The sequence below is a fragment of the Nematolebias whitei genome, chromosome 9 (assembly GCF_014905685.2).
Source record: "Nematolebias whitei isolate Nwh7 chromosome 9, NemWhi1, whole genome shotgun sequence".
Classification (NCBI taxonomy): domain Eukaryota; kingdom Metazoa; phylum Chordata; class Actinopteri; order Cyprinodontiformes; family Rivulidae; genus Nematolebias; species Nematolebias whitei.
Genome location: NC_056506.1, coordinates 28,017,935 through 28,042,888, shown reverse-complemented (window position 1 = coordinate 28,042,888; position 24,954 = coordinate 28,017,935). Strand labels below are relative to the sequence as shown.

Here is a 24,954-nt window from a genome sequence, read left to right as displayed (position 1 = left end):
ATATAGTGTGTGTATAATTATTTTTTTTTAAAGTGGAGATTGTAGAAACATTATGAACAACTATTATCTTATTGGATGTAGATAGATTTTTCAAAGTTTGGAGGAATAAAGGTAATTTTAAGACCGATGATAACTGATGTGTTAATGGTTGGTTGCAGTCTTAAAACAGCTGCACTTAGCTTTATAGTGGCTCATGCAAATGCTTTTGTAATAAACCTCTACATAGTGTTGGTTTAATATCACACAGTTATTTATATAAATTCTATAAATATGAGTGTAAATGTCAACAGCAGTTCTGTCAGAATTAAACTATTTCTTCAAACTGAGGTTATTTTAAGAGCTATGTATAACAGATTATAATTAATAGTTCAAACCTTTTACACAAAACTTCATTTAAAACTTTTTTAGAAAGTAGAAAAAGTAAAAAAAAATAAAGTGTAGAAAAAGTTAAAAACTTTTTTTTCCTTCTTTAATTCATGCCTTAAATATGCTGCAAGAGCCTCTTTTGCAAAGTCTGATGAAAAGGAAAAGGATGAGGAGAACGAGGAAGTTCCACTCAAGCAGTTCCTGAAAGAATCGGCTACTGAGTAACTTGGAAATTACAAGCAGTCCGCTGACTGAGAACATATGTATATAGTAAACTTCATAAATAGTACAATATACTTATTAAATTATACAAAGAAAACAAAGCAGAAAAGTGAGAGAAGGGTTAAAAGGTAAAGAAGGAGATAGGAATAGAGGAGAGAGGGAGAGGTATAAAGAGAATACAAATCAACATCATTGAAGTCTGCCTCTAGACCTGCGGAAAAAAACAAAAACAAAAACAAGACAAAACCAAGAAACCACAACAACAAACAACATATATAATGATACTTATAACATCATTAGAAAGTATTTTATACAGTACATGGTAATAGAAGATATATTTAGTGGCCACCACAACCCAACTGAGTGTATATCTGATGAACACCTGACTCTAAACACCTGTGTGAGCATGTTTGTCACTATAAGGTTCATCCATAAAAATGTTCAACAGTGGATGTGGGGACCCACAGACCCGTCACCACAGGACACGATGGTAACACAGGAAAGACCGGAACCAGACACACAGCGGTCCCCAAGCCCAGAGCTCCGGGAGTCCCCCAATAGGGACACTCGCACCCCCCAGAGAGAGAAGCAAAGGGAAGCCCCGGGCGACCCCCAGTAACTACAATGCAGAAACCCCAGGAGGCTGCAGTGACGAGTCCACAGGCCCCGCCAGCAACCCGCCCCTCCAGAGTAGATCCGGCCATGGACACCAAGCCCCGGGGTAGGAATGTGTGATATGGCATAAAATTCATATCACAATATGTATTGTGAAGGGTGGCGATAATGATATATATCGCAATATGTTTTTTGGTATAAAACTTGTTAAAAAAAAAAGCATAGGGTGTTCTTTTGCCATCATATATTTTGAATTAAGAAAATTCCACCACTAGGTCCAGAGAGTTTTTAAATAATAAACAAATCAAGTATTAGGCTTCTTGCTTGTAGTGCAAAACAGTGCAAAAGATATCAAATGTAGTTTTAGCCATACGTTTTAAACAAAAACTATGTTGTTAACTCTTAACAGTTCCAACAGAGCAGCATTTTACACTGAAAACACTTCATCTTCCAAACCTCTAGTGGGCGACTCCTTCCGCTTTAATGGAGCGCTGACACAAAATGACAGCAACAGGGAGCAGCAGCTGAGGAAGGCTGGCCCAGTGCACCAAGGACCAGGCACCCCGATAGCCCCACACCACAGGCCCGGAGATGCCCCGGCATGCCACCTATGCACCTCCCCATACACAAAGCACCCACCACCGTGAATGTCACATCAAGCCGACCAGCCAGCGCCTCATCAAAGCGAAGCCACGCCCCCGACCGTTGCCATACACCAACAACCACACACACACAACCACAGTTGACCCCCCACTGCCAGAACCCGGCAGCCACCCCAGCCAAAGGGCCGGTCATTGCAACCAGGAACCCTGATCAAAAGATCCAAACAACCCAGGGAGAACCGGAGCACCAGCCCCACCCCCAATCGCCCCCCCAAGGCCCAATGCCCACCCACAGCTCAGACCCCAACCAGGCAGCCTACCCCCCCTCCCCGACCCCAAATGTCAAATGGAGAACAGGGGTGTAAGGAAAAAAAAATATATATATATAAATAATTAACAGGAAGACCAAACTCCTCCCTCCTCCCACCCAAATAAGGTGCAGATGCATGTTGTTATATAATGCGTTTAAAAGGGGGGGGGGGGGGGAGATGAGGCGGCGACCGGCACAGACCCACCCCTCCCCAGAGAGCAGGCAGTGCCCGTTCACCTACCCAACCCTTGCCCAGAACCCTAAATGTCTACATGCTACATATGAGAGTGGGCACAGGTCCCGGAGGTGAGAATGATTGCACATCCCACCCCCTATATGCCACCGTGTGCCCACTCCAGACCCTATATATGCATGTGTCGTGAGAATGTTATATGTGTGTCTAGGTTGTTTAATAAAATTGGGGCCCAGGTCTCCACAAACCATGGAGATGGAGGATCCTCCCCGCAGCTCAGTAGTGCACCTGAACCCCAAGGCCCTGCTTGAGTGGTGGTGTGATGGAGTGGGCGGAGGAAGATGTCGGGATGGGAAGGAAGAACTGAGTTGGCAATGCCCTCCCAGGGGGTCAGCTCCCTCACTGACCCCAATAGGCACCCCCATTCTCCGAGATCTACAAGGGGAGGGAGGCTCCAGTACATCCATCCAGGAGCAGGAGGCAGCCGCACCACCAGGGACCCAGGCCACGGATCGGCACATAGCCCCGAGGACCGAGCCATGTCTACCAATGAATTTGTAACTCTAAATTGTCCCTAGGTGAGTGAGACTGAATTGTTGTTTCTTGTTTGCCTCTCTATGCAACCCTGGTATCCCCTGCCTCTTGCACAGTGATTGGTGGACATGGGCACCAGTGACCCTCACGACCCAGAAAGGACGAAGTAGGTAAAGAAAATTAATGGATGGATATCAGCTAGTGTGTTGGTTAAAATAACCTTAGTTATCACTTTGGGAGGTGTAATCCTATTCTAGCAAGTCAGAATAATGAAAAAATAAAATAAAACTGTAAATCTGGATTAGTTTCCTAAAATCTAACCGTTGCCCTTGATTTTACAAGTTTAGCTGTGTGACACAAAGTGGCCAAATCCTGACTGTTAGCTGAGCTGAGTTTACCTTGGAGGACCCGTTGGAGTACATCAGAATCATGTTCTCAGCGCCCTGTTTCACCTTCAGCTCGATGTCATTCTGTCGTTTGAGGGCTGCAAGGCGGCTGCTGCTGGTGCACATTCGTACTTCACTGTTTGGGGTATCTGGAGTTACGGGGCTTTCTAAGTTTGGAAAATAAAAACAAATTAGCAACATACAGTCATCAAAAATACACACAAAAATCTGACTCGTCGGCTGAACAACAGAGTATACACTCATTTTTTAAACTACAGTCATGCTCCTCAGCAAAATTATATTTAAAAAAAAAAAACTGTCACAAAAAGCACGAATAAAATTTGCTGGTCTCAATTTCTGTAGTTTGATGGCACAAGACTAATTTTAGTCACTGTCTCCCACCCCCCCCCCCCAAAAAATCAACAACTTTTAGATAAATGGTAAAAGGGAGAGACGATGAACTGAATGTATTGTTGCTGGAAAAAAGGCCACATCTGGTTACGAGCCGATCAACTGGTACATCCCCAGTAAAAATGAAAAATCCATGTCATGATCCTTTTGATTTATCCAAAACTACCATCTGTCCAAATAACACAGTGACTCAAAAACAAACAACCTTGTTGTTCACACAAGCATGTGTATTCAGCGTATAGCCACACACGGGACACACAAAGCTAACAACTACTGGATGAGCTGAGGGTTTTGTTGTGTTCCGTCTTAAATTCAAAGGTGAAAGAAAAATCCCTCCCAAACTGATTTATACATCACAGGACAAAACTTTCACACACACACACACACACACGAAGTGAGCAAAAAAAAGCTCTGGGCTTAACTTGTCAGTTTGTTTTCAGAGCTTACATAAATGAATTTGTGCAATTAACGAATTGACTTTGGATACATTAAGTTCCTATAATTATAATTTATATAGTAATCTAATCCTGATGCATGCTCAATAATCCAGGTAGATAAATCTAACAACGTTGAGTCAGATCCTCTGGACGGATTTCTCCTTTGTTGAAACATTTAGTCTTTTAACCAAAAGACTGACTGAAAAATTATTTTGGATAAAAGATTTTTGCCAGATTTTAAATAATGGTCTGATCTGAACAAAGCTTATTTAAAGACTGGCATATCTGTGGGCAGCACTGCGTTTTCCCACCTCTGACAACTTAACCCCCACAACAAAGGTGACTCATACAGGAACAGATTTTTTTAATACACTACTAAAAAACTCAAAGGAACTTGACCAAAACACTATACTAATAATAATAATAACAATAATAATAATAATAATAATAATAATAAAAACAGTATCAAATTTATCGGGAATATCTGCAAGATCTGAATTCTTATCTTTTGGAGCCTTACATGTTTAATTGGTTATATTTTTAAAAAAAAATCTTAATTTAAAAGAGAAAACAGGTACATTTACACTTAAATTTACAGCTTTCAGTAAATTGTAACACAGGTAAGAAGGCAAACTGATGCACGTCGTTATCTCTGGGGATAAATCAAAGCAAGAACTGTTCTTTACTTTCTTCACCTAAATTTTGTAGATTGAAATGTGTATGAATATTACAGTGCTGTAATTCATAAATCTGTCATCAGCAGAATTGATATCTGAAGTTTAGTGTTGGCTACTTGAAAACCCAATTCAGCTGACCTCTAATAATAAATATCAATCCCACTGAATGTGTTGAAGCCTCTAAAAATGACACTTAAACTATAGGGCTGCCACGAATAGTGTGACTAATACACAATGTGAAAATAGTTTGTTGACATTAATATGTTTAGTCGACATTCTGATTCACATCAGGTCCTCTGGACGGTTTCTTTGTGTTGAAACGTTTTGTCTTTCATCCAAAAGACTTCATCAGTCCGAGGAGCCTCATCAAATTCTTGTGGAACAAAGTGCAAATGTTACAGAAGGTTGAAGCTGAACTGATTTTCAGTAAACCTATTTGTTGTATAAAAAAATTTAGTCTGCAGAGCTCAAGTCAGTCATAAAGGAAAACTAGAAAACATGGTGTTTCACCCATTAGGGGCTTTCCTTTCTGTGTGGGGGTGTGGTTTCATTTAGCCAACATCAAGCCAAGAATGAAAGGACCCCCACCCTCAGATTAGACCAGGCTGGACTACAGGATAACACAGAACTACCGAATAGCAGCAGGGATGATGTCACTGCTGGACAGCTGAGTAGGGGAACCCTTCCTACACGAATCCAATCTGTATCTGATGCAAAGACAAAAATGACTAACATGATTATCCAAGCAATGACATCATGGATGGGTGACTCAGACCTAAATCTGTTTATCTCACCAGAGGTGCCGAGTGGTTGAAGCGAAAGCAGCTTCAACGGCGCGGATCCCGTGCAAACTGTCTTTACGAATGACATCATACGTGACAAAGAAACCTGACTGATGGTTGCACTGAAGCTGCTAATTTCCAGTAACTTTATTCCTGGCTTCAGCTGAGTGAAGTGAAGAAGAACCAGACCCCCATCAACCTGTTTCTGGAGCAAACGCACATCATGGCTGCTTGCAGAAGCAGAGCGACTCCCTTTTACTAATTCGGGAAACAAGTGCCGTCTCTTGTGGACTCAAGAGCTGAGCATAATTCAAGAAGTTGTTTCATGTCTGAGCAGCAGAGGTTCAGCCCCTCTTCATCTTTTAGCCATGACCAGCAACATTCCACTGGAATGGCGTCACCTAAATAGAAAGCTCCTTTTCCACTAAATAGGAGGTCACAAAGTCAGGCTAAACTTGTTTCCACTTAAGATAACAATTTAGCAAGACAATCTGCCTTCCCTCTAAGAGCATGCACACACATGCACACATCTCTCCTCAACTACTTCCTAAAACCAACTGAACCGAGGGAATGTGATGGCAGCAGGCAAGCAAATAATATTAGTTTGCTTCCTGAACTCATTCAGACAGCTGCCACCAACAACTACCCCATAAGGCAACAGCTGGAACAAAAGGGATACTGAAAGCTTCCAGCTGTTGAGGTTAACCTTCTTCAAATTCCACTGTTGTTAGCAAATGCACAGGAGAGGATTTTCAACAGCCGGAGGGGAACAATCGACAGCTCATTGGAACCAACGCAGGAATGTGGCGCGCAACAATGTCAGCCTCTGGAGTGAGTCACCTCCAAACACTCAGTGTGGACATTGTGTGTTTGTATTTGTGTGTTTATATAGGTGTTCTGAAACCAAAATAATTTACTTAGTCATGCAGTTTACACAAAAAATACCAGCTAACAGTCTAACACAACAGAGAGACTCTAAACAAGAGTGGAACTCAATTATCACTGTATGTTTAGCGGTTTTTACATTTATTTTTAGCTGCATGTAAAACATACAGGTCAGAAACTGTAAAAATTACAACAGAGGCGGTGTTTTTGTCTCTGTGATTACCTAGAAGTTCTTCTGGGTCCTTGACCACAATATGTGCATTCAGTTCTTGTAGCTCCTGGTGAAGCTCTACAACCTTCTTGTTAGATTTCTTGAGCATGTTGTCGACATAAGCCAGGCTCTTTTTGTCTGTGGTAACCTGAGGAGAGCAGACATGACGGGTAAAGTCAGCATTACAGATTCAAATTAAACTAAACAGGTCGTACGTATAAAGCTTAGATTTCTGGTGTTAATGAGTCTTCTGCCACTGAAAGAAAAGTTTAATTTGGGACACCAGTAGAGCCTCGTCATTCATGTATTTTCATGTCTTAAAGGGAATTAAAGGTTTTGTTTTGGTCATAAAGTGAGGTTCTGTGCAAAACTATGAAACATTATCTTACTGGTGTGGACCACTAATAATTTTTCTCAACACGTTTATGTCAGCAGAAATATTCCCTAATTATTCCCTAATATTAGGAGCACATAATCCATAATTGCTCCCCGGATGCTGACATAACTGCCCGATGTTCCACCTGGGTGCCTCTCATGTGTGATGGGTTAAATGCAGAGAACTAAAATAATTTCATCATTGTATGGGAACATGCAATGATGACAACACATAGCAAAAAAAAAAAAAAAATAAATAAATAAAAAATATATATATATACACACAGTGAGGAAAATAAGTATTTGAACATCCTGCAACTTTGCAAATTCTCCAACTTACAAATCATGGAAGGGTCTGAAATTTTCATCTTAGGTGCATGTCCACTGTGAGAGACATAATCTAAATAAAAACATAATCTAAATAAAAAATAAATTTAAAAAAATCAGGAAATCACAATTAGGGATGCACCGATCCACATTTTTTTACTTCCGATCCGATCCCAATACCTAACTCTGAGTATCGGCCGATACTGATCCAGTTCCGATATCATGATCATTATTGATTTTATATGAGGCTGTAATAATCTCCTCTCAAGTACAATTTGTACAAATACATGCATGCATGTCCAAAAAGGCAACTTGAGGTAAGTTTTATTAATGTTGGATAAGTTTTAAAGTTAGAATTAAATCCTGCTAACACAAAACATGTTTTTTTTTTTATCCTAGTTTTAAAGTGGATATTAAAGTGATTTACTTAAGTGATTGTTTAGTTATTTTATTTTTAATAAGGGGCAGATATAAGATTTTTTTCTTCTTTCTGCACTCTTCTCATTCAATGTTTTCTTTTTGATGATTTAAAAAAAAAAATTTGTTTCATTTAAATGAATGAACAAATGAATAAAATAAAATGTTAAATGGCTTCAAACATCTGCTAAGTTCATGACATAAACCAACAGACATGTTCCTGTTTTTAGTATTTTACATCACTTTATAATGTAGCTGTTTTTGTTTTTAATATAATTTTCAAATCATATGTTTTTTATGATTGTTTACTGTTGTACTGATAAATATCTCCTGGAGGGTAAACTATATATTGACTGTAAGTATCAAGCTGAGAAATCCTTCGTTTTCTACAACTGATAGTGGTTGGTCATTAATTATGATGAAGTTTAGCAACTTCTCTGTAAAACATTTGAGCTCCGGGGCTTCAGCGAGGTCTTCTTCTTGTTCAATCCGAAGCAAGCAGTCTGATTTGGGGCAGCCGTGCTCAGTCTGTCCCTCCTCGGAGACGGGCAGACTGGGCGGGGCAGATTGGACGAGGCTGGCCGAGGTCGAGTCGCCTCTTTCCGCTTTGACCAAAGAGTAGCGCCCCGCTGAAGCCACGGAGCTCGAATGTCCATCGTAAAACTAACTTTAACGTGGTTTAATGTGGCGCTATGGCTCTGCAGACATTGCACGTTGCTGCATTGCTTTGTGGTGTTTAGTGTAAAATACTTCCACACAGCGGACATGTTTAGATGAAAAGTGTGTTAGCTGTTAGCCACAGTGCTGCTAACTCAGTCCTCACGTTGTAGCTGGCTGCAAACTATGAACTGGATTTCCTAAATGTGAGGCGGGTCTTATTAATCTGGGTTCATGACACACGCCGCCGTTCAGGAAATCCATTCCATAGTTTGAAGCCAACATCCAACATGGATCGGAAATATCGGCAGGAGGATCTGAAAAACCGATACGTAAATTATGCTGGTATCGGAGGCCAATACCGATACTGGATCGGATCGGCCCCCATCCCTAATAACAATGTATGATTTTTAAATAATTTATTTGTGTGTTACTGCTGCAAATAAGTATTTGAACACCTGCCAATCAGTAACCATTCTGGCCCTCAAAGACCTATTAGTCCGCCTCTAAAAAGTCCAGCTCCACTCCACTTATTATTCTAAACTAGAAGCACCTGTTTAAGGTCTTTAGCTGCATAAAGACACCTGTCCACCTCACACAATCAGTAAGACTCCAACTACTAACATGGCTAAGACCAAAGAGCTGTCCAAAGACACCAGAGACAAAACTGTAGACCTCCACAAGGCTGGAAAGAGCTACAGGGCAATTGTCAAGCAGCTTGGTGAAAAAAGATCAAGTGTTGGAGCAACTATTAGAAAATGGAAGAAGCTAAACATGACTGTCAATCTCCCTTGGACTGGGGCTCCATGCAAGATCTCACATCATGGCGTATCAATGATCCTAAGAAAGGTGAGGAATCAGCCCAGAACTACACGGGAGGAGCTGGTCAATGACCCGAAGAGAGCTGGCACCACTGTTTCCAAGGTTACTGTGGGTAATAAACTAAGACGGCATAGTTTAAAATCATGCATGGCACGGAGGGTTCCCCTGCTTAAATCAGCACACATCCAGGCCCGTCTTAAGTTTGCCCATGACCATTTGGATGATCCAGAGGAGTCATGGGAGAAAGTTATGTGGTTAGATGAGACCAAAATAGAACTTTTTGGTCTTAAATACACTTGCTGTGTTTGGAGGACGAAGAATGATGAGTACCATCCCAAAAACACCATCCCTATTGTGAAGCATGGGGGTGGAAGCATCATGCTTTGGGGGTGTTTTTCTGCACATGGGACAGGACAACTGCACTGTATTAAGGAGAGGATGACCGGGGCCATGTATTGTGAGATTTTGGAGAACAACCTCCTTCCTTCAGTCTGAGCATTGAAGATGGGTTGTGGCTAGATCTTCCAACATGACAATGACCTGAAGCACACAGCCAGGAGAACCAAGGAGTGGCTCTGTAAGAAGCATATCAAGGTTCTGGAGTGGCCTAGCCAGTCTCCAGACCTAAACCCTATAGAAAATTTTTGGAGGGAGCTCAAACTCCGTGTTTCTTAATGACAGCCCAGAAACCTGGCTGATCGAGAGAAGATCTGCTGCAGTGTGAGCAGACCTGGTGACAAACTACAGGAAACATTTGACCTCTGTAATTGAAAACAGACACTACTGTACCAAATATTAACTTTGATTTTCACAGGCGTTCAAATACTTATTTGCAGCAGTAACACACAAATAAATTATTTAAAAAAAATCATACATTGTGATTTCCTGATTTGTTTTTTAGATTATGTCTCTCACAGTGGACATGCACTTAAGATGAAAATTTCAGACCCCTCCATGATTTCTAAGTGGGAGAACTTGCAAAGTCGCAGGGTGTTCAAATACTTACTTTCCTCGCTGCATATAATAAAAAAAATTCCCAGCTACTCCCTTCTTCAGGGGTCGCCACAGTGAACTAAATCGCACAAAGATTTGGCAATGGGTTTTACACTGGATGCCCTTCCTGATGCAACAACAGACCACCGAGCTACCACAGCCTCTGTGTGGAGCAGAGAGCTGCTATCTAGGGAACCCGGGGAAGCAGATGGTGGGGGTTAAGGGCCTTGCTCAGGGGCCCAGAGTGGGGCAGATGAGGGTGGAGGCAGGTGTGGGTGCTTCACCATCCCACCCACATTTTGATGCTGTTGGTACCGGGAGCTGAATCAGCTATCTTCCGATCACAGGCCCACCTTCTGCTGCCACTATTTGGGCTTGGAAATACCATATTTTCCGGCGTATAAGTTGCAGCTTTTTTTTGTTGCATAATTTGTCAGTCCTGCGATTTATGCACCGAAGTGACTTATGCCCGTTTTTTTCCCAATATTCATAATGTAATTTTTGACTGACTTAAATTTTGAAGAAATGCAACAGCGAGTTCTCCCGTGCCCGCTCGCTTCACTCAGTTGGTGCAGGCGCAGTAACGCTGGACAGCTTGCGCCTCCGATGGATGGATGATGGATGGTTGGATGAATGGATGGATAGATGGCGCTGTGCCACCCAGGCAAAATTAAGCTGTTTTGACCATTAAATAAATGCATGATAAACGCGGTGGATCAGCGGTGACGCATAATAAATGTGACTTATATGCCAAAGGGACTTATGTTTTTTCTTATTCATGATGCTTTTTCGACTGATGCGACTTGCACTCCAAAGCGACTCATATGCTGGAAAATACGGTAAACATAATTCTATGTAAATAGACATACATTGCAAATTACTGAAATGCAAAGTCCTATGAAATATCTAGGGTCCTATTGTTTTACAATGCAGAAAACACAAAGATTTAATTGGACATAAAAAAAATGGAATGCATTGTAGACTGTCAAACGAGGCACAAATTTTTAATGTGAACTTTTTTCTACGGTTTATGGCTATCGCAATGAACGTGACTATTCTGGCTGAAGTAGACTCCTGTTGTAGCTGATAAGAGGGGATGGTGGGGACATGAAACACAGAGAGCAGAGGCAAAAAATCTGCTGTATCCATTTAAAATTAAAAGGAGCAAGCCAACGTTACCTTAGCACTTTAGCTAACTCAACCACATGAAGACATTTATTGTAGCAAGAAATGAATGTATCTAAGACTTTGTAGCTGTATGTGAGGAATTAAAGAGGCACTTTAAGAAAACATAAAAATATGTGTTATCCCAGCTTTGTCTGAGTCTTCAAACTGTGAAATGGATTTCCTGAATGGAAGAGTGTCTCATGAAACCCAAAGTAATAAGACCCGCCTCACATTCAGGAAATCCATTTCATAGTTTGCAACCAGCTACAACGTGAGTAGAGCAGCACAGTTGCTAACGGCTAACCAACTTTCCATCACAAGATGTCCGCTGTGTGGAAGTATTTTACACTAGAAACACCACAAAGCAAGACAACAACATGCAATGTCTGCAGAGCTGCTGTACTGAGAGGAGGAAGTTCCGTTGAGACCTACAATACAACAAACTTAATCAAATATTTGAAAAAGCACCACATTAAAAAGCACAAGGATTGTTTAGCCAGGCAGGAGAAAGACGAAAGGAGCTGGCAGAAATCACTTCTGGAGTTGTTCCAGCAGCAAGGTAAACTTCCACTGGACAATGTGAAAGCTAAAGGGATTACCGAGAAGTTGCTGAACGTCATCGTAATTGATGACCAACCAATATCAGTTGTAGAAAACTTAAGATTTTGAAAACCTTGATTTGTTGCTCCTTTTGCATTTTATTTGGAAAGAGATAGTTGTTACAGAAGTTGACCCTTTATGTTCATCTGTCCTGGTTTTAATAAATACTGACAGTCAATCTGAAACCCTTACAGTTGCGTATTTATTTTAGGCATTGGATTTTTCCTATTAACATGATTTCTGTTTTTTCTGACTTCCTTTTCTGACCTTATACATGCCTCAAGTTGCTTTTTTGGACATGTATGAGTATATATGTACAAATCGTACTTGCCTGTAGAGGAGTTTATTACAGCTTCATATAAAATCAATAATGATGATGATATCGGAACGGTATCTGTATCAGCAGATATCCAGATTTAGGTATTGGGATCAGAAGTAAAAAAAAAAATTAAAAAAAAAGTGGATCAGTGCATCCCTAAGCTGAACACTGTCCATACAGTAAAATAATAAAAGTCATTGTCAACAAAACAACACAACAAACACAGCAATATTGTCACATTATATTTTATGTACTATAATAGTGTAATTTTTAAGTTTATATGTGAAGCACTTTTACAAAAGAGAGAACTGTTTCATTACTCATTGTTAAAATGTGTTGCAATAAATTGCTCATATTCATATGCATATTGAATATGAGCGGGACAATTTACAGGCACAATGAAATATAATTTCAGCTCTTAGATATGAAAGAAAGGCAGCTGTGAACAATCTATACTAAAGTATTAAGTGCTACTTGTACCTCCTTAAAACAATCATAAAATAGTTAATACTGTAAAATGGTTATTGGTATTACTAGGGCTGGGCCATATCATATCGTTCACACGATAATACCGGTAAAAAAAGGCTTGCCTGGGCAAATAAATGATATCACGATGTGCCAATTTCATGACGCAATACGTTAGGGCACACCGCCCCTTTTAACAGAACTGAGCGCGCCGAATGACCAAACCGAATTGCGCACCCCCCCCCCCCCCCCCCCACCTGTCTGTGCTGGTGTAACGCTAATTAGTTGTGCGCAATCCTAGCTAGCTAAAAAGCTAAAAACAACTCAACTGTCTCTCCCCTCCCCCCCCGCTGCTGGTGCGGGCTGCGTCTCCCCCGCTCTAAATTGCCGGTACAAACACGCGCAGGTCTGTTTCTTGAGTTCCACAGTCCATGGACCAAGAACAGAGTCAGGTGATGAAAGACAGAGCATCAGAGAAATGAATCATTCCTGCAGGAACAGAGGAAGCTGAAACTCCACAAGCTTCAGAGTCAGCTGATCACCTTGTTACAAGTTCTGGAAGTTATAGCTCATTTAAAGGAAACATATATTTTGTTGTATGTTACATTTATGCTCAACAGATCTTAAGCTTAATTTTTTTTTAAGTTATTTTGGGAGACTTCACCTGCACTTTAGTTTTTGTGGTGGATTTTGTTGATCTATATTTTGTGCAGACTTTTTCAATCTAAATAACATAAGGGTCATTTTTATTTTTATACTTGGGAGATTGAGTACTTTACTAAATAAATTAATTTCAGTAAAATGACCCCTTTCATTAATTTTATATTTTATACAATACTGCAAAGCAACATGTTAATTTTGTCAAATAAATAACTATGATTTCTAGTTTTTATTTTTGGTTATATCACAAAAAATATTGTTATTGTCAGAATGCTCTGAAATATCACGATATTATATTTGAGCCATAACGCCCACCCCTAGGTATTACCTTGCGCAGGTTCTCCGCTCCTTCCTTGATCTTTAACTCCTTGCGGATCTCGCGGCGGATCTGCTCCTTGATCTCATCCAGCTTCTGCTGGACCATCGTATCTGACAGGTCCAAGTTGTTACCCAAACCGAGTCTCTCGGACACCAGCTGGCCCCTGGTATCCCCCTGTTGGAAACAGTGAGGAAAGTATTTAGGAATCACGAGTCATTAGGGGTCAGCAAGGGAGAAGGAAGACAGAAACAGGATGAAGAAAGACTCAAAAGACCAACATGCTGAGATTCTGCATTTATTATGAACTAAAAACAAAACTCTTCATTAAAACTAAAGCCTTTTAATAGATTACAGAAACCGAATATATTACTACGAGATCCATTATCTTGTCAGAATAAAAGATCAGATCAGCAATAACGCATCTCCTCTCAAATGAGTTAATTTTTCTGACTGTCTTTGCTGAAAACTTGATTTGCATTGCATTTGCACCAATTCTATGTTCACAACTTTGTTAATTTTGTAAAGGCTCAAAACCATGAGTGACGTATCACTTTGTTACATGCAACAGAAACCGCTTGTGTTCTTGATATTCACCCCATCAACACTGTGAAAAGACCATCCACATTTTAGCTGAATGTTTACATGCAGTTTATCTTTACACCCAAGGGTAAATAAAGGAACAAAATAGCCTGAAAATGGCAGTAAAGGCCAACAGACATGTCTCATTTTACTTGAGTTGATTGACAGCACATACATCCCTTTAATGATGTAATCTCACTGTGATTCTGTTATCTGCTGCTTCTGTCATGTTCACTTTTTGTTAAAAAGTTTAACCTAAATAGTAAACTATCTGGTTTTCCCACTTCATTTGTTAACATCTAAAAACCTGCTGTTCTCTTAAGAGTAATCTTTTATGAATTTTTAAAATATTAACAAGATTTTGTTACAATTTTGACATTAAAAGAACAAAGGTCAGTAAAATTACTTGTATGAAAGTGAATCAACAAAAATTCAAAAATCATAATCAAGTGCAGATTGAACCAAATTACCATGTTCTTTAAAAAAAATCAAATCAAAGCATGTCAACTTATTTGCAAAGTCGTGTCATTTTTCCAGTTTAGACAGACGTTTCATTAAAACCTCCGGTTGATTGTCCTTAAAAAGATTAAAATTAACCAGACCTAGCCTGAAATATTTTCTACGCTTTATTTATTTAAATGCCTGTTGAGTATTCAGCATCTTCGCTTATCAGCCCTTGTCTGGAGTGGCTGAAAAAGCTAATTACTTAGGCGATCTCCTGACTGAAGATGACGCTCAGAGACTCAGCACTGTTTGTCCAACATGAGAACTTTGGCGTCACTCAAACACTGCAGACTTGAACTCAGGCTCGCTCTAATATTTGCTTTCACCGCTGCTCTCACTCACCAGTGACCTGCATCCTTAAAACCATCACCTCAACTTAAAGAGGATTAGTAGTAACTTCCTAGTTGCTGCAGCTTTAGGGATCATTGTGAATTCACGGTGATGGTCAAACAGTTGCATTTACATCTTTCAAATAAAAAACATAGTTCACCAATACAATTATTTTTGACTTGGTAATATTTAAAATTTAAAGTAGTTAGTATATCCTTTTGGTTAAATAATTATTATTGGTTACATCTATAAGATATTTATACAAACATTACTCTGTTTAGCCTATAACATGCAAACAGAAACTCAGTTTCCAAAAATTCCTACCAAGCGAGTGAAAAATGCTAAAACATTCTGTTGAACTGTTCCACACTTGTACCTAAAGCCGTGACAAGACATACTGTACATCACTGCACTGTGACAAGATCTGCTTAGTTTCACTTTACAAAGATAAACATTTAAATCAACCAGCTTCAATTCAAAGAGCTAAAAGAAGAGTGTAAGTGTAAGACTCTAAGATTTCCTAACTGTTCTATCATACCTTAACTTCATCCGTTTCAGCCAAATCCATCTTCAGATCAGTTGAACAAACCAGTTCATGCATGTTATTCTGACCAGCTAAACCATTTACACATTAAGTTCTGAGGTCTAACAAGTATCTGCATTCACATTGTTGAGGGTACTCCAGTCAAGGCTCTGCCCACAGTCTTTCACTCAGCTGCAATCCTCTTTCCCCCACCTCTCTCACTTTGCGTTTTCTCACACAGACCATTGACAAACAGGAAAACTAAAGCGTCAGAGCACAGACAGCCAAATCCCTCTTAGCTTCTCGCTCTGAGGTCAGAGCAGCCCAGAATGGGATATAATCTCACTCCAGGGAGAGGACTGCATTTAAAATTAACACCAAGTTAAATTTAGTGGCAGTCTTCGGCTACTTCCTCCCCAGAGAGCAACTTGTGTGATAAAGGAGACACTCAAAACACACCACTAAAACTCCAAGAGGTGTTAACGCAAAGCAAAATAAGAAGCTTATGCATTCTGTTAAGGTAGATTACATTGGATGCTGCTCATCTTGTGTCATTGCTGTAGGCGTGTCGCTGTAAAACACCAACTTCCATTCATATTTACATCGACTTGATGAAGGACCGTGCCCACTTCCTCTCTACTGCTGGCTTTAGTCCAGCCGGGTGGTGAACGTAATGCAGCTGCAGTCACAAAGCCTTGAACTTTTCCACATACCAATAGTCACGTTGTAACCACAAACTTAAGTGTTTTACTTGGATTTTCTGTGACAGATTACCATAAAGTAGCTCATGATTGTGAAGTAGAAGAAAAATGACATATGGTTTTAAATTTTTGCAAATACAATTTGAACAATGTGGCATGCATTTGCATTCAGCCTCCTTTAATCTGATACTTTTAATTAAAATTCAGTCCAACCAAATGGCCGAGATGGTAGAGGCAGGACAGCCGACTCAGGACCTGAAAGTCCCAGGTTCGATCTCCAGTCATTGCACATCTCGTGGTGTCTCTGAGCAGGACACCCTATCCCCAACTATTCCCCAGGTGCCTTCCATAGCTGCCCACTGCTCCACCCAGGGGTGGATGGGTTAAATGCAGAGAGACAATTTTGCCATTGTATGGGAACATACAACGATGAAAACACATAACGCATTATTGTTGTTATTATTATTGTGCTTTCCTTGCCTAATCAGTAAATGGAGTCCACCTGTGTGTAATTTAGTCTCAGTAAAAATCCAGCTGTTCTGTGAAGGCCTCAGTTTGTAACAGACCTTTAGTGAAAAAGCATCATGAAGATCAGGAAACACACCAGACAGGTATGGGATAACATGGTGAGAAGTTTAAAACACGGTTCGGTTTAAAAACAAAGTCCCAAGCTTTAAACATGTTACAGAGCTCTGCTCAATCAATCATCATTAAATGGTGAGGAGTAAGGCACAACTGCAAACCAACCAAGACATGTTTATAACGGGCGGAGTTTATAATCCATTTTTTGACCCATAAGAATATATAAAACATTCTGAATCAATTTTCAAATGACAAAATTTTATTTTAATCTGCGGTGTCACGTTAAGAGAGTCATCAAAGTAGTTGCTGAGCAATGCTTTGTCCTAGTAGAGATGCTGAATCTGCTGTAGTTGAAACATGGTAGTGTTTTTGCATTTTTCCATATTTTATTTACTGAACCCAAGGATATTCTGTATGTCTAAATAACAGCTGAAGTTATGACTGGCTTTAGTAATTACTGAAGTGTTTGATTTGTGCAGACATTTTAGTGACAAACATGCTAATCACAAGATTTTCTATAGCTTTTTCAAAGTTTAGTTAACATCTATGCTACTGTACCTGTTGGTCAGCAGTTTGATATCAATAAGGTTCTTTTTCATACTATTTGTTATTGTTCAGGCTTGATTATGCATAAACATATAAAATTAATGTTTATTTATGTAAAATGATTCATAATCATGTCAGTTCTTTAAATTTTTATTTCTATTCCACAATGCTTTGGATATGTCATATGTCAGGCATGTCTCTGCGTGAGTGCAGCTACGGCGTGCACTCTCAGGACATTATTACCTGCAGTGTTCCCTCAATGAGGACTGAACTAGGCAAGAGGGCCTTCTCCTACTCCGCTCCTGTTTCCTGGAATACCTTACAAAAACAATTGAAGCTCTCGACCTTGACCTCTAAGTGGCTTTAAGAATCTGTTGGACTCCTGGCAGGGACCAATGCAGACATGTTCCCGTTTTTAGTTTTCTACATTCGCCTTAGAATCTAGCTGTTTTTGTGTTACCTTTTTCTTTTAGCCATCCCATTTGTAAAAAAAAAAAAAAACCTGGAGTATGACTTTTTATAACTGATTATTGTTGTTGCCGTTGTCCATTGTTATCATCATTCTTTGTTGAAATCAGGTCTCTCTTGTACATGAGTCCTCGAGGCTCAATGGGATTTACCCGTCTAAATAAAGGTTGAATGAAAAAAAAAAAAACATAAGCCTGCCAGCTGCATCCAGGCATTTATTTACTGTCCTGATAATCGCAGATAACTGAAAATAACAAAAAATAATTTGATAATTGCATCATAGCCCTCTGAAACGTAATCGAGTCATGAGGTGCATAAAGATTCCTATTCCATATGGCTGCCAGTGCCAATCTAATCTGACAGGCCAGGCAATGAGAGCATTTATCCAAGCAGCAGCCTAGAAGGCCATGGGGAAGCTTGTATTATGAAGCAAGTTCAACATATCCAGGGTTTCTTTAAGAAATCCAGTTCAACTAACCCCAACTATAGCTTTCACACAAAACATTTATTGGGGCTTTTAGAGGGTTATAAGAACTGTTTAACTAAGTTCACACTGTGCAATTTTTTTGTCAGTGATGGACAAAATCTTTTCTTGTTAAAGAATCTTAAAACCATTTTGATAGTGAGCTTGAATCTGTGGTTGTTCATTGTGACAGAGACAGTTTAGCACACTCGCAACCAAAAACGACCTGTGACCAATATGAAGCAAGGTGATAAAAGTTCTGGGGAAATTGTTCTGTTTAACTATTGCTTAACCAACATCTTTTTCCCCAGTCACATCCACAGCTGTCTCTTTTTCCTCCTCCTCCCTTTTCAAGAGGATCACAACCAGCTCTTAATTTTAATTTATTACTGGAATGATATCTCTGCCAGTTATTTGATTGTGATGCAAAAAAAAAAATTCAGTTCAGCATTTATCAAATCTTACTTTGTACAACATGACCTGCTTTAGTATCAAGATTATATTTTATCAAGTTAACAGTTGATATGTACAAGCGCTTTATGATAGCTAGAACTGCAGAATGTGAAGAGGGCTAGAGATGTACTGATAATGGTTTTGTGGGCTGATACCAATTCCTAATTTTTGTGTGGCTCTGACCAGCTGATGCAGATTTAGTTGGGTCCTAAATTTCTCTTAGAGAAACATAAATGATGACAACACAACACTTTATTATTATAATTTACAGAAAACATTTTTATTACTGTATAAATGAAGAAAAAAAAAACAACAACAACTAATATTCTGTTGCATTAACAAGATTAAAGTTGGATAAATTGCTAAGTGACAAGACTGCCAGAAAGCTTTCACACTCCTGCTCAACACAATGTGAAATACTTTTTGACGACAGCAACATTCAGTTCTTACCCATAAAGAATGTAGTGGTCATAAAAGTTAAAAAGAAAATACATTTACTTTTTTTTTTTTTTAACAGAAATTTTCAATAAATTCTCTCTGCCGGATGTAAACAGGCTGCTGGTATTTAATGAAACAATTTGGAGTTAGAAACGTTTCCTGTAGGGATGAAAGATGTGTTAAAACTTATTTGGCTGATAACCAATATTTTATAAACTTTCCTTTGTCGGAACATATTATTAATATAATTATTATATTAATTATTAATACTATTAATATATTATTATTAATATTATAATTATTTAGGCTTATTTGCTACAAAAATTGTGTAACATCTGTAAGAGCTGGCAACATATATTCAGTAACAGCCATATGATGTGCATAGTACTTTGACTTCTATTAAATGAAAAGTGTTAAATGTTATTTATTAGCATTAGTCACCTGCGATGCTGACTCACTTGTGGAGGCTTGTTCTAGGTTCCTAGCTGCAGTGAGGGATCCTCTGCACTCTTGTGCATGAAGGACAGCCATTTAAAGTTCAAAGTTTTTGTCTATCCATTGTGCCGTAAGACTAATCATGCTAACGGGGCTAACACGACGTACAAATGTCTGTGGTAAAATTCACCCAATAAGATGTACTATCGGCTTCTCAATGACGTCGGAAATGACGGCTTGTAACTCGAGGAAGGTTATGTCGGAAAAATATCTCAGACTGGAGACGATGTAGCGAGGCTCAACCTAATCCAAAAATCTTCAGAATCCAACATCCTCAACGAAAAATAAAACTTCCACACTGCCGACATTTTGAGTGTTCCTCTCCGCCGTGAGATCAGGTAGGCATGTGAGACATCACATTGTGCTGCCGCTGCACGCATCCTTGTCACTGGGTTGTCATACAAAAACAGCGTCTTTTATATCGGTGAGTTATTTTGATGGAATGGCCGATGTCCGATATTTAACTTTAATACTAATATCGGCCGATACCGATACCATGCCGATAATATCGAGCATCCATAGTTTCCTGTATAGAAAAGAACTTAATGTTCAACAGTTTCTGGAACATTTCAGGTTATTTTAGCCTCAGTGATTAATCTTTGATATTATTTTCAAAATCTCAGATTAATTTTAAAATAAACTGTTTAATGTCCTGATGCATGCTCAATAATTCATGTAGAAAAATCTAACAAGGTTAAGTCAGGTCCTCTGGACGGACTCTTCTTGTAGAAGAATCCGTCCAGAGGACCTGACTTAAGTTAGATTACCTGTTCCATCTTGAAAAAATAAAATTACAGCAATTTTTTTTTAAATAAATTCAACTAAAATGAAATATGAATTCCTGAATAATTTCAGAAAATCGTTTACCCTCCAAAACCTGAACAAAGTAATTCAGTTTTTTCAAAAATATTATTTAAGAAAGAAAAAACAAAATACATGCTTAATGTTACACCTGTTATATATTGAAGGTTAAATATGCTTAATATTTTTTTATTTTAATCATTTAGTCATGAATTAAATATATTAAGAACAGAGGATGTGTCACACGGTCAGACAGGAGAATGCACTGTGCAGTTCTACAGTAAATATTGTTGTGCCTACATTTTATCTGCTTTTATTGTTACTAGCATCATTAGCACATTTAACATTGCTAACTGTACCAGCAGTCTCTGGGTCACTGAATAAAGCCTCCACTGGTTTTCCCAACAAGTTGCCAACATTCCTAATATAAATTGTCTTGTGAAAAATAGACTGAAAGCTGAAAAGAACAGTTGTGATCAATTCTTCCCGTCTGTTGACTGCTGAGGTCTGCTTGCTCCTGCCAATACATGACTAAACAAAACGCCTTGGCTTTAAACAACGAACACATAGTGCATACAGCTAAATGTCTTATCTAATCAGTCAAACTTTCCCACCAAGCAATGCTGTGTGTCATAGAAGCTTAGCTATGATGCGTTCACTTACCAGGGGATCTCTGATCATGGTCAGTCAAGTTTGACCTTCATCAAAGAAATGAACAGGACACAAATCCTGATACATGCTCAATAATCCAGGTAGAATGTAAAATGTAAAACAATTCTTAGGACACAAATTACAACAATTTTATATTTCCTTTAACAATAATGAATTCTAGAGTGAATTTTAGTATGTGTGTGTGTGTGTGTGGGGGGGGGGGGGCTTGTTTTTTTGTTTTGTGAAGCAATTTTATTTTAGAAAAAGGACTATTTACTCTCATTCAAGGAACTTATTTATTTGTCAATACTTGTGAAATTTGTGAGTATGTTCTTGTTTTTAGTACTTTGTTTTAAGGCACCATGATTTATTGTTTTATAAAACTAATTTTATTTTAACTGCATTTTTGCCGATACCGATTTTGTTTCATAAGCGACACCGTCAGGTGTTATAAGGTCACAGTGCACCTTCAATTTTCCAATATTATTTTAGTGAAAACATACCCTTGAACAATATCCTATAAACAATACAAACTTGTTTTAACTGGCCATGAGGTAGTGTTCTTAAATATAAATGAAGTTTAGACAACTGTTGTTAAAACAAACAAAAAAAATCTGTAAAATCGGTTTCTCATTCAAGTATCGGCCGATTTCCAATTTCACAAATTAAGGAAATCGGCCTGCCGATTTATCGGCGCACCCCTTATTTTTACTGTAAGTTATTTTTTATTGTCATTGTTGTCTGTACTTTACATGGTCTGTCTGGAACTGGTCTCTTGTAAATGAGTCCTCGTGGCTCAATGAGACTAACCTGTGTATATAAAGGTTGAATGAATGAAAAAAATATTGGGTATTTCCCTATTTAATTATTTATATTTTAATAATCTACTACATGAGAAGAGATATTGGGTGAATAAATGTCATAAAACAGTGAATTTAGAAGAAAAACACACTGAACTTCAGCACTGAAAAAAGTTTGTGCGCGTGTGTGTGTGTGTGGGGGGGGGGGGACGTGTATGCGTTTGTGTGTGTGTAATGTAATATAACATAACACATACACCCACACATACATACATATATACACACGTACACACATGCGCGCGCGCACACACACAACTGTCTACATCATTAAGATACAGATTTTGCAAAAGGCCTGAATTTGAAAATACCATCAAATTTAAGTCAAAACTGATTTTTATAACAGACAAAGCTGTAATACTATATCTGCTCCTATATTTGCTAAGATTAGGAATTTATGGGCCTCTTAATTCCCTCCACAAATCCTTGAAATACCTCCCCTTCTGTCTATAGGTGCTCACTTTAAGCAAAGTAAAGTTTGCACATTCCCTCATACAGAGGTTCTGCGGCGATTTAAAAGGTAAAACAGAGGTCACGACTTGTGCACAGAACGAGGAGGTGGATTCTCCTTCAGCTCTGAAAACATTTGCTTGCACTGTAGCTCAGTTTACCTGATGTAGTATGAGGAGAAAATAGCATATGGACACTAATGCCCTTTTTCCATAGGGACGGCTCTGAACATTCGACTCTGCTCAGTTCGGTTCAGCTCGGTACATGTTGCTTTTCCATATACTTCAGTACTAAGGGTGCAGAAAAAAATTGTTTTAAAATGAATCTAGATTCTTAGTCCTGGCGATTCTGAATTGCTTCTAAAAGGTCCAAAAATCAATATTAAAATACATTTAAGTTTTATATTTTTTCTGCTCCTACTCCCTGTTCGGCCGCCGTAGAATTGAGCCATGTAGGCCACTGTACAGCAAGCTAGTTAGCCAGCTCCCTTTATCTTAATGGAGCCTGGAGGAGGGAGACAGCACGATTCAACCCACTGCTTCGTCTTTAAAAATCATTTCAGATCCTACAATGTTCCGGGGGAAAACAGAGCTTCACAAGAGCACAGTTGTTTACAAGAAGTGTAAAATAAAATTGCGGTACAGTATTTTGGAAATACGACAAAATGCACGGAAGAAGAAAGCGAAGCAGCCGACCAGCGAACTCTGCAACAAACTTCCAGGCTTCTCCAAAGGCAGTGAAGGTTTCCCTCTCCATCTCCTGCTGTATCACAAAGGATTTACGATCAGACAGCTCAGTGGAAGGTGAGGGGTTCAGGTTTATTTTTAATACGCTTGATTCAATGTACATTATTCCTTCATGTAGATTTTTTTTTTGCGATAAAGCAGCACCACAACTTCACCATGAAACAACGGATGGGTGAAGCTCTGATGCAGCTGCAGCTCAAAGGTAACTGTTATTTCTATTATACTAAAACTTATAGACAAGTTGTACAACAAACTTAATGTAATTTGTCTTTTTAACAGGTTGAAGAGATTAGACGCATCTCCTGGAGCCAGTTCTAAATGATACAGTTTATGGTTTATAAATTACAGTTCAGAAGAGGGTTTTGTGCAAACTTGCACAGGTTTTGAAATTTTGTTAAAGATTTACTAAATATGAATCAATATGGTTAAGACTGAAGTCTGTATATTTCATATTAGGTTAAGTTTTGAAAATATAATAAATGTTAGAGGAATATGGTTAAAAATAACTGAAGTCTGTATTTTATTTTGAGTTAAAGGTTAATATACAATGTATGGTAGGCTGAAGTCTGTTTACTTTTGTATTTGTATATTTTTAATTATTTGTCTGTGATGGACTGGAGACCTGTCCAGGTGTCCCCCACCTCTCACACAGTGATGGCTGATATGGGCACCTGTGACCCCCGTGGAAGTGGATAAAGATGATGGATGGATGAATTATTTGTTCCTAGATTTTGATTTTTTTTTTTTTTTTTTTAAGAAAAGTTCAGGCAACTAAGCTAACCTAACACAGATAATTTAAGTTACAGAATTTTATGCGCTCCTACATTTTTTCCTGTTTTTGGTATAAATATAAAATGAATCAAAAATATTTGATACAGTAAGGAAGCTAAAATGATTTTTAAATAAATGGTCTATTGGTTTACATTGTTTAATCTTTTCAGCTTGTCAGCTACATAATTGAAACAATTTATTTATTTTTTTTTAGCCTTTATTTATCCAGGTTAGTCTCATTGAGCCACGAGAACTCATTTTCAAGAGAGACCTGTTTTTTTTTTAGGGAGCACATGGTGGGGGTTAAGGGCCTTGCTCATGGGCCCAGAGTGGGGCGAATGAGGGTGGGGGCAAGTGTTTCACCTACCCCACCCACAATTTTTGATGCTGTCGGGGCCGGGGCGTGAACCGGCGATCTTCGGATCACAAGCCCACCTCTCTAACCTCTGCGCCACCACTCCCCTAAATTAATGAACATTTCAATAGAAAAATCGTTTCTGAATCGGAAAAAAAAAAAAAAAAAAAAAAATATATCGATTTTAAATCGTACCGTGACACCAAAAAATCGGAATCGAATCGGATCACCAGACACTGAGGGATTCGCACCCCTATTCAGTACTGCTTCTAGTGGGCAGGGTCCAAAATCCAATGCGCCTTACCTAGGGGTGCACCGATAAATAGGCCGGCCGATTTATTGGCCCAGATTTCCTTAATTTTGGGAAATCTGCCAATACTTATATGAAAAAACGATTTTACCGATTTATTTGTAGTTTTAACAACAATTGTCTAAACTTCATTTATATTTCAGAGCACTACCTCATGGCCAGTTAAAACAAGTTTGTAT

General features: G+C 38.9%; 1 protein-coding gene across 1 annotated transcript in view; it reads right to left on the bottom strand.

Annotated features, from left to right (window-relative positions):
- Nucleotides 1-24,954, bottom strand: part of pkn2a (protein kinase N2a) — a gene marked incomplete in the record, with an annotated part of 88,484 nt that overhangs the window by 51,032 nt on the left and 12,498 nt on the right. The window contains 3 exon segments of the mRNA XM_037682162.1: nt 3,241-3,395; nt 6,644-6,779; nt 13,762-13,926. Coding sequence (XP_037538090.1) covers nt 3,241-3,395; nt 6,644-6,779; nt 13,762-13,926 — 456 coding nt within the window.